This window comes from Thamnophis elegans, chromosome 4, assembly GCF_009769535.1.
Source record: "Thamnophis elegans isolate rThaEle1 chromosome 4, rThaEle1.pri, whole genome shotgun sequence".
NCBI lineage: Eukaryota > Metazoa > Chordata > Lepidosauria > Squamata > Colubridae > Thamnophis > Thamnophis elegans.
Genome location: NC_045544.1, coordinates 114,843,754 through 114,859,351, shown reverse-complemented (window position 1 = coordinate 114,859,351; position 15,598 = coordinate 114,843,754). Strand labels below are relative to the sequence as shown.

The 15,598-nt window shown below is 40.7% G+C and overlaps 2 protein-coding genes across 2 annotated transcripts in view; one reads left to right on the top strand and one right to left on the bottom strand.

The window, feature by feature from the left end:
* GAREM2 (GRB2 associated regulator of MAPK1 subtype 2) overlaps window positions 1-7,850 on the top strand; it is a 32,187-nt gene extending 24,337 nt beyond the window's left edge. The window contains exons 5-6 of the mRNA XM_032216095.1: window positions 3,396-3,559; window positions 5,007-7,850. Of these exons, the coding sequence (XP_032071986.1) occupies window positions 3,396-3,559; window positions 5,007-5,901 (1,059 nt within the window). The 3' untranslated portion in view covers window positions 5,902-7,850. The remainder of the gene's footprint in view (window positions 1-3,395; window positions 3,560-5,006) is intronic.
* Window positions 7,851-9,011: 1,161 nt separating this feature from the next.
* Window positions 9,012-15,598, bottom strand: part of HADHA (hydroxyacyl-CoA dehydrogenase trifunctional multienzyme complex subunit alpha) — a 30,851-nt gene continuing 24,264 nt past the window's right edge. The window contains exons 16-20 of the mRNA XM_032215962.1: window positions 15,170-15,238; window positions 12,943-13,138; window positions 11,177-11,291; window positions 10,164-10,309; window positions 9,012-9,471 (exon numbers count right to left, since the gene is read on the bottom strand). Coding sequence (XP_032071853.1) covers window positions 9,317-9,471; window positions 10,164-10,309; window positions 11,177-11,291; window positions 12,943-13,138; window positions 15,170-15,238 — 681 coding nt within the window. The 3' untranslated portion in view covers window positions 9,012-9,316. The remainder of the gene's footprint in view (window positions 9,472-10,163; window positions 10,310-11,176; window positions 11,292-12,942; window positions 13,139-15,169; window positions 15,239-15,598) is intronic.

The window sequence follows — 15,598 nt, the reverse complement described above, 5'->3', positions numbered from 1 at the left end:
TAAATGTGTAAAATGTATTTTATATGAATATTTATGATATAGAGATATATAGAGATAGAGATATAGGCATAGATATACGTGTGCGCGTACACACACACAAATTGGTTGGTTGCTATGGTAATAATTCTGTCTTTCCAAAGTGCAGCTTCTTTTCAAATCATTAGATCTTTGTTATGGAACTTCCTTGTTCATTGGCAGCTCAATGTTTTATTTTGTTTTTAAATAACATGCAACATTGACTTAAAAGTGCCCATCTGGTTCAGCCCTCCATTTAGTATAAGGAAATTTTGTTCATATATTTATTGAGTTAACTAACATTTGGATTTTTGTGCTCTATTTTTGTGTGGAAGCGTGTTTGGAAGAGCTATTGAACTCTAACTTATTGTCCATTTTCTATTCTATTCTGATATAATATGAGGATCTTTGAGTGTGAGAGAAAGAGGGAGAGAGAGAGAATGTGATGTACTCTTCAATCTTTGGTTGCTAGTTTTTAAGGACATTCTGGTCCTAGAAAATGCAGAACACTGAGTTTGTTTCCTTCTTTTATTCCCAGACTTGTTTACATCAGTATGAGGGAGAGTGGGGTTTGCTGGCTGTTTGTATATAGTAGCATGCCCTGCCAAGGTACCTGTCAGGAAGCTACCTGTCAGGTAGCTTCTTCCTCAGTGGTTGCTTGATTAGGGTATTGTTTCTTCCCTGTCTCAATTTATTTGCTGATGGTGGTCCAGCTTTCTGAGACTATCCCAGTACAGGTGCAGCCACTGTCCCTTGAGCTACTGGACTATCTATTGTCACTGTCATTGGATGAGATGCATATATCAAATTGATGTCCAAAGTGACCGGACTTGGAGACACAAAAACAAAAAAAAGACAGATACTGCTACAGACAGATGAAATATACATGTGGACAGTATTATAAGCAAGTAGAGAAGAATCTGACAAAGTCTTGAGTAACTGTAAAAAATAAATTGCTGTTAATAATAAAACCTCTGTATTAGTAATACTTTGCTTTCTCTTTTTCTTTCTTTTTGTGGTCCAAGTTCATCTTTTAATAACTCAATACCATGACGATCTTTCTTTCATCTCTTGTCTTTCTTATCTTGGGAGTCTACCGCAATAAGACTAGAGATTCTTAGTCGTGGGGTATGCAGTACAGCATAGAATCCTAGGTTGATGGCCAACAGACAAGTCTTCCCTGGGTCTCTCTCAAGTCTTCTGTATAGCATTGGCTTCTTATCTTAATAGGTTAAGACTCTACCCATAAATGTTCAACCTCACTGCTTGTACTGTATTTGTTAGACTATAGATGAGTCCCATGCATAACTGGCTCTTCACTAGCTTTAGTTCTGGAACAGACTCTAAGAGCATGACATTCACTCTAGTGGAAATTCTCTGTCATTTCTGTTTTAAACCATCATCATTGATGCCTCTGAAGAAGACGGGATTCATGATATAAATTGTTCAAAGCTGGTGGATTTTAGCTGATAAATCTTATTATATGAACTGTCAGATTTTTTTTTCAGTTTTCAAGGCTTACAGCTTTTCCTTACCTGTTGTACAGATCTCATTCAACAATATCACTATTCCCCTAATACTTTTTAAAAAATCTTGTAACTTTGTGCTATAGAGACTTCTGTGCTATAGAGATCATCCATTTGACCAGGAAGCAGCTGAGCATTTCTTGTTTAGTTTCTGATTCATCTACCTGTACACTTCAGATAATTTCCTGCAAATGCTATAACCTCCAAAAGTTTTATCTTTATTTATTTTTTAAGAATGGAATTTGGATGTAGTTTGGTCATGCTTAAAATAATGGGTACTCAGTTCTTTTTTTACCTGTAGTGAAATATCTTCCTTAAAGGACTAGCAAATTCTGTAATCTCTGCTCATATTTTCAAAGTTAATATCCAACCATATCTGCTTGGATATTAGTGATGTCTGCTAATAGTATTTTCAAAGTTAATATCCAAGCATTTCTTGCAAATGTAGACCTTTATTTATTTATAGACTCTGATGGTTCCCTCAGTGTAAATTTAGAACCTGATTGATTGCTGTAAAGTTGTGCACTATTTGGAAAAGCCCTATGCATCCCATAATTTTATATTGGATATAGTTTTATAGCTTGATCTCCTAGTCCTGTGTTTCAGTAATGTACAATGCCACGGGCAGATTCGTACCCTCACCACCGTCCAGGCCTTCCGCACAGCCCTCAAGAACTGGCTAGCCCGTCAGGCCTGGGGATAATCTTATTTTTGCCCCTCCCGAATGCTGAGTGAATGTTGAGTTTTACTGTCTAATTTATTTTTGTGCACATTTCCTTTGTATTGTCCTACACTCCCCTTCCTTTTTGATTGTAAGCCGCCCTGAGTCCCCTCAGGGAAAAGGGCGGCCTATAAATGTCTAATAAATCCAAATCCAAATCCAAATTTCTCTTTTAACAAATCTTTCGTGCTTCCCGTGTTTTTTACTTCCCTTCCCATATTTGAAATATCCACACCATTCCCTGGAGGTACAAAGCCTTACAAAAGGAAATCATTGAACCCAATCTTTTGCTCGGTGTAGATATATAAATTAAAATATACTCAACTACATATCCTCTGCTTCAACACAACCAGTGAAAGGGAGCCTGCCATCTCTCTTAGTAATCAATTATTCTGTTTTAATGGCACTTGAGGATTTGATTGTCATCATAATTTCTTATTTAGTTTCTTCTCAGCATTTTGCATGTTGGATTAATGAAATTGCTACCTTGTGTTCTCACTTTGCCAATCTCTCTCCATCAATATCTATTTGAAGACTTTCTACATGGGCACTTTCTACATTAAAAAACAACAATCTTCTAGCTCTCTATAGGATAGACACATAGTTTGATCTGGTAGAATTTGTTAAACATTACAGATTGGATTTTAAAGCCAGTCCAGACATGAGTTTGACAGGCAATGTTATCCACCACATTGACCTAGTATATGGCACGAAAGGACCACAATGTAGTCTTCCGATCTTCTAAAATCCATTTTCTCATTCTTTCCCCCCGTTTTCCCCCTAATTATTTATTTATTAAATTTCTATGGTACCCTCTCACTATGAAACAACTCTGGTCAGCTAAGTATGTAACGTCATATACCTTGGTTAAATTATGTCCCATAATTTTCATTCCATTCTATTTTGTGAAGATTAGAAGTAAATCCAAGGGAGGAAGCAATTTCATGTAATCTTGGAAAAAACAGGCTTGGAAACATCCAATTTCTAAAGTGTTGTATAGCTCTGCTTGAAGCCTTTGAAAATGCCCTTTTCAGTCAGTCTGTCTGTCTGTATATATGAATCTACTTCAGAAAATATCTTGGATTGTATTTGGTCCATCACCCCAACAAATCTTATCCCCAATCTTTTAATAGGTGAGAGAGGAATGTCGTCTGCTTGTTGCTCCCCCTGTGCCACCACGTGGTGCCCACACATCGGCCACCTCCAGCCCTCCAATGCCGGTGCGCTTCCCCAAGCTCCAAGCAGCAGTATCACCCAGTGCCAACCTCTCATACTACTCATCTGGACTTCATGACATGTGAGTGATGGAACTGGGATGGCTTCTATAGAGAGAGTTGTGAGATATAGCCTTCCTTGTAGGAACTCAGTTGGGAAGATGAGAATGGGGAGAACAAAGTACCGCATAGGCTTAAAGGCATATTTGCTTTATCATCTTTGTATACTGTAAGACACAATATTATTATGAATGAAGTCTTAAAGTATAGACTTCTGGGCTGGGATCCAGAGGCCTTGAACGATCTTCCTTCTTATCACTGAACTGGCTGCATGAGTCAGCTGTGCACTTGCTATTGCTAGATTCAGGGGATGTGCAGGCATGCTGAGTGCAACAGCAAGAAATACCATATGAGTAGAACTTTTCTTGTTGGTTGACCTTTTACACAGGCACTCTCAAGTGTCAGAAAGGAAGCACAGAATCTTCCTACCGTGAGCCATGGGAACAAAAGGTCAATATTTTTTTACAAAGATTTTTGGGGAATCCAACCACATAATCCAAAATGATGGGGAGGCATGGCTCCTTTTATCAAAGCCATGCTTTTCTTCAATGGATAGATACTTTATGCGCCTGATACTGTTACATATAATTAAGCTTTCCATAATATTGTACATTTTAGAACATTTGCTTAGGACAAAACAGAATCAGCAAACAGGAAAAGTTTTATTTATATTGTATAATTAACTCTCAGGATTAAAAATCTTATTATTTCCTGGTAAGTATGGAAATGTGTTCTTTCTCTTTTTTGCATAAAACTTAAACAGAGGGCTAAATTTGAACTTTCTGTGGGTCTCAAAAAAAACCAAATGAAAAGGGGCAGTACAGTTTGTTTTCCATTTGGCCCCTGGCATCTATATTTTGAGGGCAAAAGAAGAATGGGACGACAGAGAATGGGGTGGCTGGATGGAGTCAGTGAAGCAGTAGGCATGAGCTTAAATGGACTCCAGGGGATGGTAGAGGACAGGAAGGCCTGGAGAGATGTTGTCCATGGCGTTGCGATGGGTCGGACACGACTTCGCAACTAACAACAACATTTATATTTTATCTAACAATATACTTGATTGGGAAGAAACTTCCAGAGTTAGAAGAGGTTGAATGAAAATGGCAGCAATGCCTTTTTAATCACAAGCAATATTGGATGGATTATGGTAATTTTTCACTTTTTAAGAGATTTGTATATGCTTAAATCTGTGGAAACTGCATATGCTGCATGTGCATGGAATGTCTCTTAGCCTTCTTTGTTGTCAAACAAGGATGTCTTTGGAGTAGTGAGCACAAGGTTTTTCAAATTAAGGAAGTTGGAACAATGCATTGGCAAAACTCTGGAGGTGGGTTGCACATCTTTAGATGTTGCTGGATTTGTCCACTGTGGTTTTAAGACACTGATCTTTTCCAGATTTATGATCAGAGAGCTCCAAATCCCATTTCACTTGAGCTAACTCTGATGCCGTTTGTTTTCTTTGCCTGCCAGTTCAAGGCCACGAAGCGGCAGCTGCTCCCCATCTCCGGACTCCTACTCCTTGTATTGCTATCCCTGCACACGGAGTGACTGCAAAGTTGGGGAATCCACAAGTCGGCAGTTGGCCAGCCCTCAAGCACAGTTGCCATCTCAGCCCCCACCTGCTCAGATGTCTTCCTGGTCTGACCCTTGGCCATGTAACGATCCAAGCTCAAGTGTGGCCACTGGGAGATCCACTCCTCTGCTGGGGAGCACTGATGCCAACGCCGTCAAGAGCTACTATAGCTGCCCTCGCCTGAAGCCTCCCCCCCCACAGAAACGCTTTGCTCCCTTTGGCGCTCTTAACCCCTTCTCCAATCCAGCATATTCTTCCAGTCCAGCTTCCTCTGGCTCCTCCGATTGGTTGGAATCTCTTGATTGGCAGAAGACAACAGCCTCTTCCATAGACACTTTTGACCTCTTTGAAGGCACTTCCTCCCCGGAGGGGCACTGTAGTCCTGCACCACCACCTCGCTCATCAAAACCCTTTGACACGGCTGAGAATATTGTCATTCGGACGTCAGTAGCCCCTTTGTCATCCACCATTGTTCATGGCTCCGAAGGTGGCATCACCCACCTTTATCTGGCTCAGGGGGTCATTGAGGCACCTCCTGCCCGTCTGAATGGGGATGGCTCACCCTGGCAGCCTCCCGGTGACTTATCCGCACTGTCACTTGAGGAGGTATCTAGGTCCTTGCGCTTCATCGGCCTCTCTGAGGATGTGGTCAGCTTCTTTGCCCGGGAACGCATCGATGGTAGTATCTTTGTACAACTCACCGAGGAGATCCTGTCTGAGGATTTTCATCTTACCAAACTTCAAGTAAAAAAAATAATGCAATTCATCAAGGGCTGGAGGCCCAAGATCTAGACAGGTGAAGGAAAGTTTCTTTGTAGATTGCAGGAGTTAGATTCAGGCTGTCCCCCAAGTATAAAACTTGGAAAAAGGCCAAAGCAGACATCGTTATCTCGAAAATGATTGCAAGATATGAACCCAAGAGCAATGCAGGGTTTTGTGTTTTAACCACAAACAAACACAAGAAATTGGCAAGAAGGTGCACATTTCCTTTTACGGAAATGAGCAAATTAGAAACCAGAGCAAAACAGAAGCCTCAACAGTTGCATGTGAATGATGAGTTTATGATGAGTTCCTATTGATAGTCATTGTGCCAAGATTAGCAAGGAGAGTTATTGCCTTACGTAATTTCTTGCGTTGATAGTGTGGAAAAGAGGAAAGCAGCATAGCCAATTTGTGGGAAGAGGGTTACATGTTCCCTTTCTGGCCAAGTCTCAGAATTACCAGAGCCAAGCTGCCTACTTTTCCTGTGATAACATACCTATTCATCTTCTGATTGTTTCATGTAATATTAGCTTGGAGGTGGGTTTGTTTTAGTAAGGGACAGGTAATGAATACATAGCCTTATGATTGTTTGGGGGCAATCAATTTGAGGGGGACTCTTGATATAGAAGGAAAAGTAACAGCAGTGACTTATCACACACATACCACACACACAGCAAGTTTATCAGCATTTCTTTTCCCCAAATGCCCTCACAAGGTTTTATACTTAAGCCTTTGGCATGAGATGTAGGCAACTTTATATCTGAAAGAGGTTTGGATAGAACTCACCTGGCAATCTCTGCCCTAGAAACCCTGATCCTTAATCCGGGGTCTAGATTAAAATGTCAGTGTGTCAATTTGTATTTCGCTACATTGCTTAGAGCCCTATTTCCACCTGCAGGCGAATTTCAGTGTTGCCCTATGGAGAAAGCATCCTGCATGTAGAATATGAATGGGCTTAACCGAAGGATTTTAGAGTAATCTAGAAGTGCTAATTCTGCAAAATCAGTTTGTAATGCTGACAGTGGTGTCTACCCACCTGCAATTCAAAGGGCTGCAGGGTTGTAAAAGCTTGACGATTCTGCTCTTTCTTACACAGAACACAGACACTGCCTAAGGCCACCTTCCTAAACACTTGAACTTTTAAAGCACCTTTGCACTGCTGAAAGGGCTAAAACCGTAACAACTGTGTGCGCCTTAAATTTCATGTTTCTGCACTAAAATTATGGAATATTTGGGCAGCCTAGTTTTGCCTATGCAGAAATTCCCTAGCACCCAGTGACAGTTTCATGTAATTTGCTCCTACTATACCTAACCAGGTGTCTGTGATTTTTTTGGGAGGGGAGGGGGGAATGGCAGTTATTTACTGCACCTTAGTATAATGTATAGGCAGTTGGTGGGTTTTTTTAAAAAAAACAACAACTCCCCCTGTAAATCTCTAGGAATATTTTACTAATCTTCCTCCTTTCTCCTGGCAATTTCATTGTGTTATTGCCTGCCTACTACTTTCGAGTTTTCCACATTTCAGCAGCAACTGCCTGTTTCCTAAGACGACCACAACTTTCACAATTGTTTTTAGCTGAAAATGGGGCTAAATGGTTTAAGCCTAGAGGAGTTCAATGTATTCATTTCTACTTTTAGTACTGCAATAATCAAATAAACATTTATTTAAAAATGTGTGCCTAGAATATGTTACTCAGAAAGAAACTGAATTATCTGTTATAACAGAGTTTTCCAACCTTTCTGGCCTGGGCAGGAGAGGGGATGGTTCCATGTGAGCGGCAAGCACATGCTGGTGCAAATGGAGAATGCATGCGCTTGGCTGTTATTTGCACAAGTAGGGATGCACACATGCTCGGTCATTTCTGCAGCAATTCTGAATGACTCAAGACCTGGTAGTGGGCTGCAGACCGGAGGAGGCTGGAGACTTTAGTTGCTGTTATACAACAGCTACTGCTAGAGTATCAGCTAGTTTCAACAAAAATGGGAAGAGAACGAACCAAAGCAATCATGCTACATCAGATTAAGAGCCTCTCTTGTCCAAGTGTCTTCACACAATGAGATAGCCTCAAGGACGCTTTCAAGTAAGGTTAACACACAATTGCACTCCTACTTATGTTCCCCAGCAACTGGCACTGGAAAAATAGGCTTCCCCTCCCCCTCCCCACTGACAACATACAAAATAAGGCAAAGTCTGCTGGATTCCCCATCCCTTGAAGGCTGATTTGTTTTATTTAAAGCATCTGGCTGGAGAAAGATGCCTTCATCTGCTTCAGTATTTTGACATGTGTTTATTTCCATACATGGAAATACTTTTGGATTGTAATGCTGATTGTCCTAATTTGGATGCTTTTGGAGCTCTTTAGCAGCCCCTCTCCCCCCCCAATTTGAAAACAGTTCTTCAGTAATGCTGTATCATGTGCTTCCTCAGCTCCAACCTAGATTGTTTTTGTGTAAGTTAGGAAGTTCCACTCAGAAGTTCCTTGGGCAACTTCCATTCATTTAACTTAAAATGTCTTCAACATGGTTTGCCAATACACTCCAGTTGCCTATTGATGCCCTCAAGCTACAAGCTCACCCCAATGAATTTAATTGCCTCCAACACTATATTGTCAAGGTTAGCTCTACATTACAAAGCATTTCTGAAAAAAATAAAAATAGAATGTTAAAACCTTGTATTTATGTATAAGAAAAAGAAAAAAATATGAGTCCTAGAGGAATGTGATGCACAAAAAGGTATTATTTTGTGAACTAATGCATGCCCACTTAATAGCTTTTGCTTGTTCACTCATTTTTATAAGCATGTTTTTGCTTTGATGCATGTATATATTTTGTGCAAATCTTGCATAATTTGTGTTTTGTCCTGGATATAGCACAAAAATTGTATGTAAAACTTCATGAACTCTAGTAGTACTAGCAAAATCCAGACTCCATGCTGAAAATTACTGCGTTCTCAGATTTATTGGAGACTTATAATAAGTGGTGGGCTCTCCAGATTGCTCTGGAGATCTTCAAATGATCTTTGATAAACTAATCTTATTAGAGCATAGAATCCCTCAGAGGTTTCAGCCTCAACTGAACCTTGTTTTAGCCACGCAACACTTCAGTAGCAGTTCTAACCCTGAATGAATGACAAAATTATGTACAGAACAATACACTAGAATTTATTCTTATGAATTTTCTGCAAGCTACATCTGTTTTCCGATGTGTAGTTCCTTGCAATGGGCCTGAAAAGTACCATACTTGGAGCAGAATTACTTTTGAGCAGAAACCTCCCCATTCTTTCTCGTGATAATGGGGAAATCAACATTCAGCCTGATGAGGGGTGGGCCAGGAAGTAGTAGTGCCTAAATAACTAAGGCACTTAAAAGAGTTAAAACCCACAGCCCTCCGATACGAAGATGTCTTGTGGGTCTTCCCCTTTTCTTTTTGGTTAGCAGATGCCAATTCAGGCAATTCTCTTGTGAAATTTCTTGCTGGAGTCCTTGGCATGGTCAAGCAGCAACTGACATGGTGTGAACTGACTCCCGTAGACATCTTCGTACTTCTTCATGAAGTCTACGAGCTGCTGGGCCCCAAAGTGGTCTGCATATTGGAAGGGGCCTGCAACAACATTCACAGAAGTGAGGGAGGAAAAGGAGAAGGTAAGACTTCCTAAACAATGGGGTTTTATGCCAAAATTACTTCATAATGCTGGCCTCAACTGCCATTATACCTTGGTTACAAGCATTAATGTATCTGTAGGTATGTGATAAAAAATAATTTGGAAGGTGAATCATTCACTATGTAACTGTGGGCGCCGGATCTTACAAACTCTGGAGCCACAGAGAATACACAGCAAACTGAATGGCCTGAAGTTTCAAGTTTAATTTTAATTCAAGTTTAATTTTATTTATAGGCCGCCCAATCCCGGAGGACTCCGGGCACTTCAGCATATTCAGAGGACACCAGGATGCCTCTACTTATCTCTGGAGATCAAGGATAGGAACCATAGTTCAGCTATTGCCAGCTTCTGCAAGGTTGCTAAAATTGCATTGTTGCTGCTAAGAAAGATTGCCGTAGTTTGAATATTTAATGCCTATTTGCAAGTGCTCAAGAAGTATTTCCTTATGGAAGGAGTTATACTGTGGAACGAGGCAATCCTCCTACCAATTCTACATTACCAATTGAAAAAAATGCAGCCCAAATTATTACCACTTCCAAAGGTGCTTGTAAGATTTTTTTCCATTATTGTTTCCAACCCTTTGGTTATAGAAAAGTTGTTGATTAATTCCTTGCTGAATGACAAAACTCACCTCCCAGGCATGGTGGAAAGCCTAGTCCAAATACAGCTCCAATGTCCCCCTCCACAGGATTGCTGAGGATGCCCTCTTGTAAGGTCAGAATGGCTTCATTCACAAACCTAGTCACCAAACGCATTTGGATATCTTTCCCTGTGGACCTGGGAAGGGAAGCAGCAATTCATTAACCATCCTCACAGCTAGATCAGAAACACAGCAGCTGAAACAGAGAGGTACAAGCCAGTGACATAGAAGAGTGGGGACTAATATCCAGTGGCAGGGCTGATAATTCTCAGCAATCTTAACTTTAACTGGATTTTAGAAAACAGGTAATGGCAAAAGCCTATTTTTTGTATTTTGGGGGACAGGTTGAAAGCAGACTAGGATCCAATTGAAAATATAAATTTGCAATACTTAGGAGAAAACCAACATGGATATGGATTTATATATCAAAGGAATATTCATCTAATTTTGGAGCTAGTAATTTTTTCTTTGAATGTATGCTCAAATGATGATGCTTTTGGGGTCGTCCATTCACACCAGAGACAATTCCACTTCTCCCGCATTTGGTAATACTATATTGGGAACCATATAAACTAATGGACTAGGCTTTCAATGCTTTTCAATGCAGATGATCCCAGCTCAATTCTGAAATGTTCTGCATGCAAAATATGTAAAGATTTCTGACAGCAAATTTTACGAAAAGCTCCATCTATCTGAAATATTGCCAGTTAGAGTAAAATAAATTATGCTAAATCAGGGCTGTCAAACTTGCGGGCTGGATGCATCAAGTGCTGGCCATGCCCAGGCCCAGTTTAGTGAGGGGAAAAAAATCACGATACATCACATGATGACGCTGTGACAAAGCGAGTATGTTTGGCACCCCTATGCTAAATGGACAATGTTCTAAGTCCATACGGCAACTATTATGAATTTATATGCATGCAGGGAATAATTAAAGCCAACAATCAGGTCTTATTCTGGAATGCTGTATCTATTTAGGAAACCTCTCTTATCATCCCACTTACACCTGTGGGTTGGCAACTATTTTGAATTTCTCTAGAATTTCATTCATTCCACTGTTGACATCCCGATTCTTTACGCCTTGCTTGTAAAGATAAAAGCCTTTTCCTGATTTGCGGCCTGTCAAATGAAAGATAAGAAGGTAGTGAGGATGTGCTTAATATCAAAAATGCCAAACATTGACCAGAAAAGATAAATACAAGAAAGCTCAAAAAGACACTCTACCTTTTGGAAAGAAGAATGGGGTAGGGAGTGGGGAAAATATTCTTCTATCCTAAAATTCAGTGACCATTTTTCTCTAAAAAATCTAGAGGTAGTCATCACTTACTGACTGCCTTGTTTAGCAATTGCTCAAATTTACAATAAGTAGGAAAAATTGTTGTGACCAACAGTAGTAGCCGACGGTAATTCTACCACACTGTTTCTACAGAAATTGAAGTCCGTAAAGACTTTCAGCTCTGACAGGTTGAATAAGTGACTTAACTCATGCACTGGTCTCTATAGTAGTAGCTGTCCTAACAATAACAAAAGCAGAATAGAGTAGAACCTCTGGTCACAATTCATTCCATAACTTTGGTCCCAAACCGATTTGGTCATGACCCAAACCAAATTTTGGAAATTTGGCACTTACAAAAAAATGGCACAAAAGGGGAAATTAACTGCGGGGAAAAAGATGTTTTTTTAAAAAAAATTTGGTCGGTTTGGTTATGGCCAGAAACGTTCGTGATCAGAGGTTCTATTGTACATGGCATGACCAAGTCATTGGAAACCTGTTTAACTCAGCCATATCCCAAGGGCTTGCTGGTTGGGGAATTCTGGGAATTGAAATCCACCCACCTTAAAGTTGCCAGGGTGGAGAACGTTACTTTTAGAACCAAGAAATGAACCCAGAGATTGGGACCAGCTCTAATGCTCATCATCCATAGTCACCACTTTCCCTGTAGTGATGCAGACCAATGCAGCAGATATCAAGTTACTCTGAGGAAATAGGGCTTCAATGGGGGGAAAGATTGGATCTGACAGATAAACCATCTTTCCAGGGGCTCATATCTTTGTTTTCAAACTGATTTCAGAAAGCTGAGATCCACCAATTTCTTCATGCAGAAGGAAGTAATAGGGGAAAAGCGACAATGTCCTGACATATTCTTTACAGGTAGTCCTCAACTTACAACCACCATAGAGTCCAAAATCTCTGTTGCTTAATGAGACGGTTGTTAATTGGGCTTTGCCTCATTTTACAACCTTCCTTTGCCACAGTTAAGTGAATCGCTGCATTAGGTTAATAACCTTAATGAAGTGAACCTGGCTTCCCCATTGACTTTGCTTGTTAGAATGTCACAACAGGTGATCACATGACCCTGGGGCACTGCAACCCTCATAAATATGAGTCAGTTGCTGGCAATCTGAATTTTGATCATGTGACTATGGGGGTGAAGGAATGGTTGTGTGAAGAATGGCCATAAGTCACATTTTTCAGGGCCACTGTAACTTCGTTCACTAAATTAACCAAATTGTAAACTGAGGACCATCTGTGCTATGTATGACTGGCTCAAAACACAGATTACAATTATTTTTCATGAAAAAATACAATATACAGGAGCAGAATGAGTGGTAGCTGGATTTGAGAAGTGGCTTAAAGGGAACAAGCCATCCCGTAGGCAACCATCCACAGACATGCCACTGGCATGAGGTAGTTGGAAGCAAAGAACATGTGAAGAACAAGTGAAGAACATAGTGATAAGATTGAACTTCCCCAGCATGCAACTCATACCTAAAAAGCCCTTGTCTACCATGGCTTTCAGTAGCTCCACATCCCCTCCTTTCAATCGTTCACCAAAAGCTTTGCCAAGATCTTCAGCTACGTGAGTGGCGACATCGACCCCAACTTCATCAATCAAAGTAGCAGCTCCAACAGGGAAGCCAAAGCTGGTAGAAAGAGAATCCACTTTCTTAGGATCAACACCTTCCTACAGAAGACACATTGAAAAGGAAAATGCTTTGGGTGAAAGAAATAGGGTGAAAGTAGATCAAATTCTGGTGATTAGATTGTTCGATAATTTGCAATAGTCAGCAATTTCCTGTCTCAACTAATTAACAATATGAGCAAGACTGTTTGCCTCCTCCCTCTCAAATTATAGTGAGTAAATATAGTGTCCCTAATTACTGATTTCTCACTGGATGAACCAGGTGTATAAGAATATGAGAAGTTTAAGTTTAAGTTTTATTTGGTTTGTATGCCGCCCTATTCCCGGAAGACTCAGGGCGGCTAACAATCAGAAGAGGAGGGGGGTACAAAAATAAAAATAAAAGACAACAATTTAAAATACAACAACAGTCGTAACCTCGGATGGGGCTGGAAAATTCAACAGCCCCAGGCCTGCCACAACAGCCAGGTCTTAGTTGCTTTGCGGAAGGCCGGATCTCAATGGGGACATCGTTCCAGAGGGCCGGAGCAGCCACAGAGAAGGCCCTCCCTCGGGGAGTTGCCAGCCGACTGGCTGGCAGATGGAATTCGGAGGAGGCCTAGTCTGTGGGATCTAATAGGTCTTTGGGAGGTGATTGGCAGGAGGCGGTCTCTCAAGTAACCAGGTCCGATACCATGTAGGGCTTTAAAAGTAATGACTAGCACCTTGAAGCGTGTCCAGAGACCAATGGGCAGCCAGTGCAGCTCGCGGAGGATAGGTGTAACATGGGTGTACCGAGGTGCACCCACAATCACTCGCCCTGCTGCATTCTGGACAAGCTGAAGTCTTCGAACACCCTTCAAGGGCAGCCCCATGTAGAGCGCGTTACAGTAGTCCAGTCTTGAGGTGACGAGGGCATGAGTGACTATCCGAAGGGCCTCCCGGTCCAGGTAGGGTCACAATTGGTGCACCAGGCGAACCTGGGCAAAGGCCCCCCTGGTCATAGCCGACAGATGATGTTCTAGAGTCAGCTGCAGATCCAGGAGGACTCCCAAATTGCGAACCCTCTCTGAGAGGCGTATAATTTCACCCCCCAGGCTGAGAGATGGAATAACTGGACCATCTTTGGGAGGGAGCATCAATAGCCACTCGGTCTTGTCGGGATTGAGCGCAAGCTTGTTCGTTCCCATCCAGACCCTAACAGCCTCCAGGCACTGGCACATCACTTCTACTGCTTCACTGAGTTGGCACGGGGCGGACAGATACAATTGTGTATTGTTCACATATTGATGACTATATGAAGTCTATAGAAGACTATAAATGGTTAGCGTTGCCCTATTTTGTCCCATTTTCACTTGGTGGGTATAATTAAAAGCCACAATAGTAAAACCAATGAACCCGAGTGTATCCTTCTAACTATGTGCACTTCTGTGTAAATGTTTTTGGTCCTTTTTGGGACTACATTTTTCTACTGAACCGTGTCAATTTCCTGTGGTAATCTGAATGAACAAACACTATACACCAAATTTTGATGTTGGTATCATTTATATATAAACAATCAATTTTACGATTTGGTAGTCTGAAAAGGTAATCACCTCTTATACTAACTAGTTGTACTCCTGGAAATTGGAGCAATTGCAACCAAATACTTCTTATTACTGGTTATTACTCCTACATACTAGTAGGTAGGAATATTGAGCCTTTCCTCCATGGTGAACTGTTTTAGCTGATACTTGAGGATTTTTCTAGCATGAACTACTTGTTTCAAGAACTTAGATTTGAATTCTCACTTGCCCACTTTGAAAAAACCGTATCTGTTCATCCACTCTAATGTAGGTGGCAAAGCAATTCCAAAGTACCATTTACATATTTGATAGCTGATATAAGTTCCTTTTATGGAATTCGATAATTATCACGAAACATAAGAAATCCACGTAGCCTTGAAATTCAATTTCTGGCTCAAATAAATTTGATGTTGTTAATTTAAACACTGTTTATGTTATCGGTGGGACTTGAAATGGGGTGAGCTCTATCATCCCATTTAAATCCATAAAAGACTCTCCTGAATCCCAGCTGTTTACAAGGGTCACTAACCTGAAGCATACGGACAATTTCAGCCAACATGGGAACAAGGCACCTAGTTGTATAGAATCCTGGACCATCCTGTGGAGGAAATAAAAAGGTGAAATAGGTTTGCTAAGGAAGATGAGGCAGCAAATAATCTAACTAGCTTTCCCTCACCAATTCACTTTAATGGAAGTTGGTTTCTTATCTATAGGGTATTTCTAATTTATGGGGTATTTTCCTATTTAGAGGCTATACATGTGGCAACGACACTTGTTTAGACCAACTTTTCAGTGGTATGGGCTGAACAGGAATTTAGTCTGAGATCCCAACTAATACGGATTTTGTATTTATTAATATAATTTGTTTTTATGCACATAATTTGTATTCTACATCTAAATATAAAAGGGTTAAGCTTTGACTTCAGATTGATCTTTGTGAGCTCTCCAAGAGCTCATA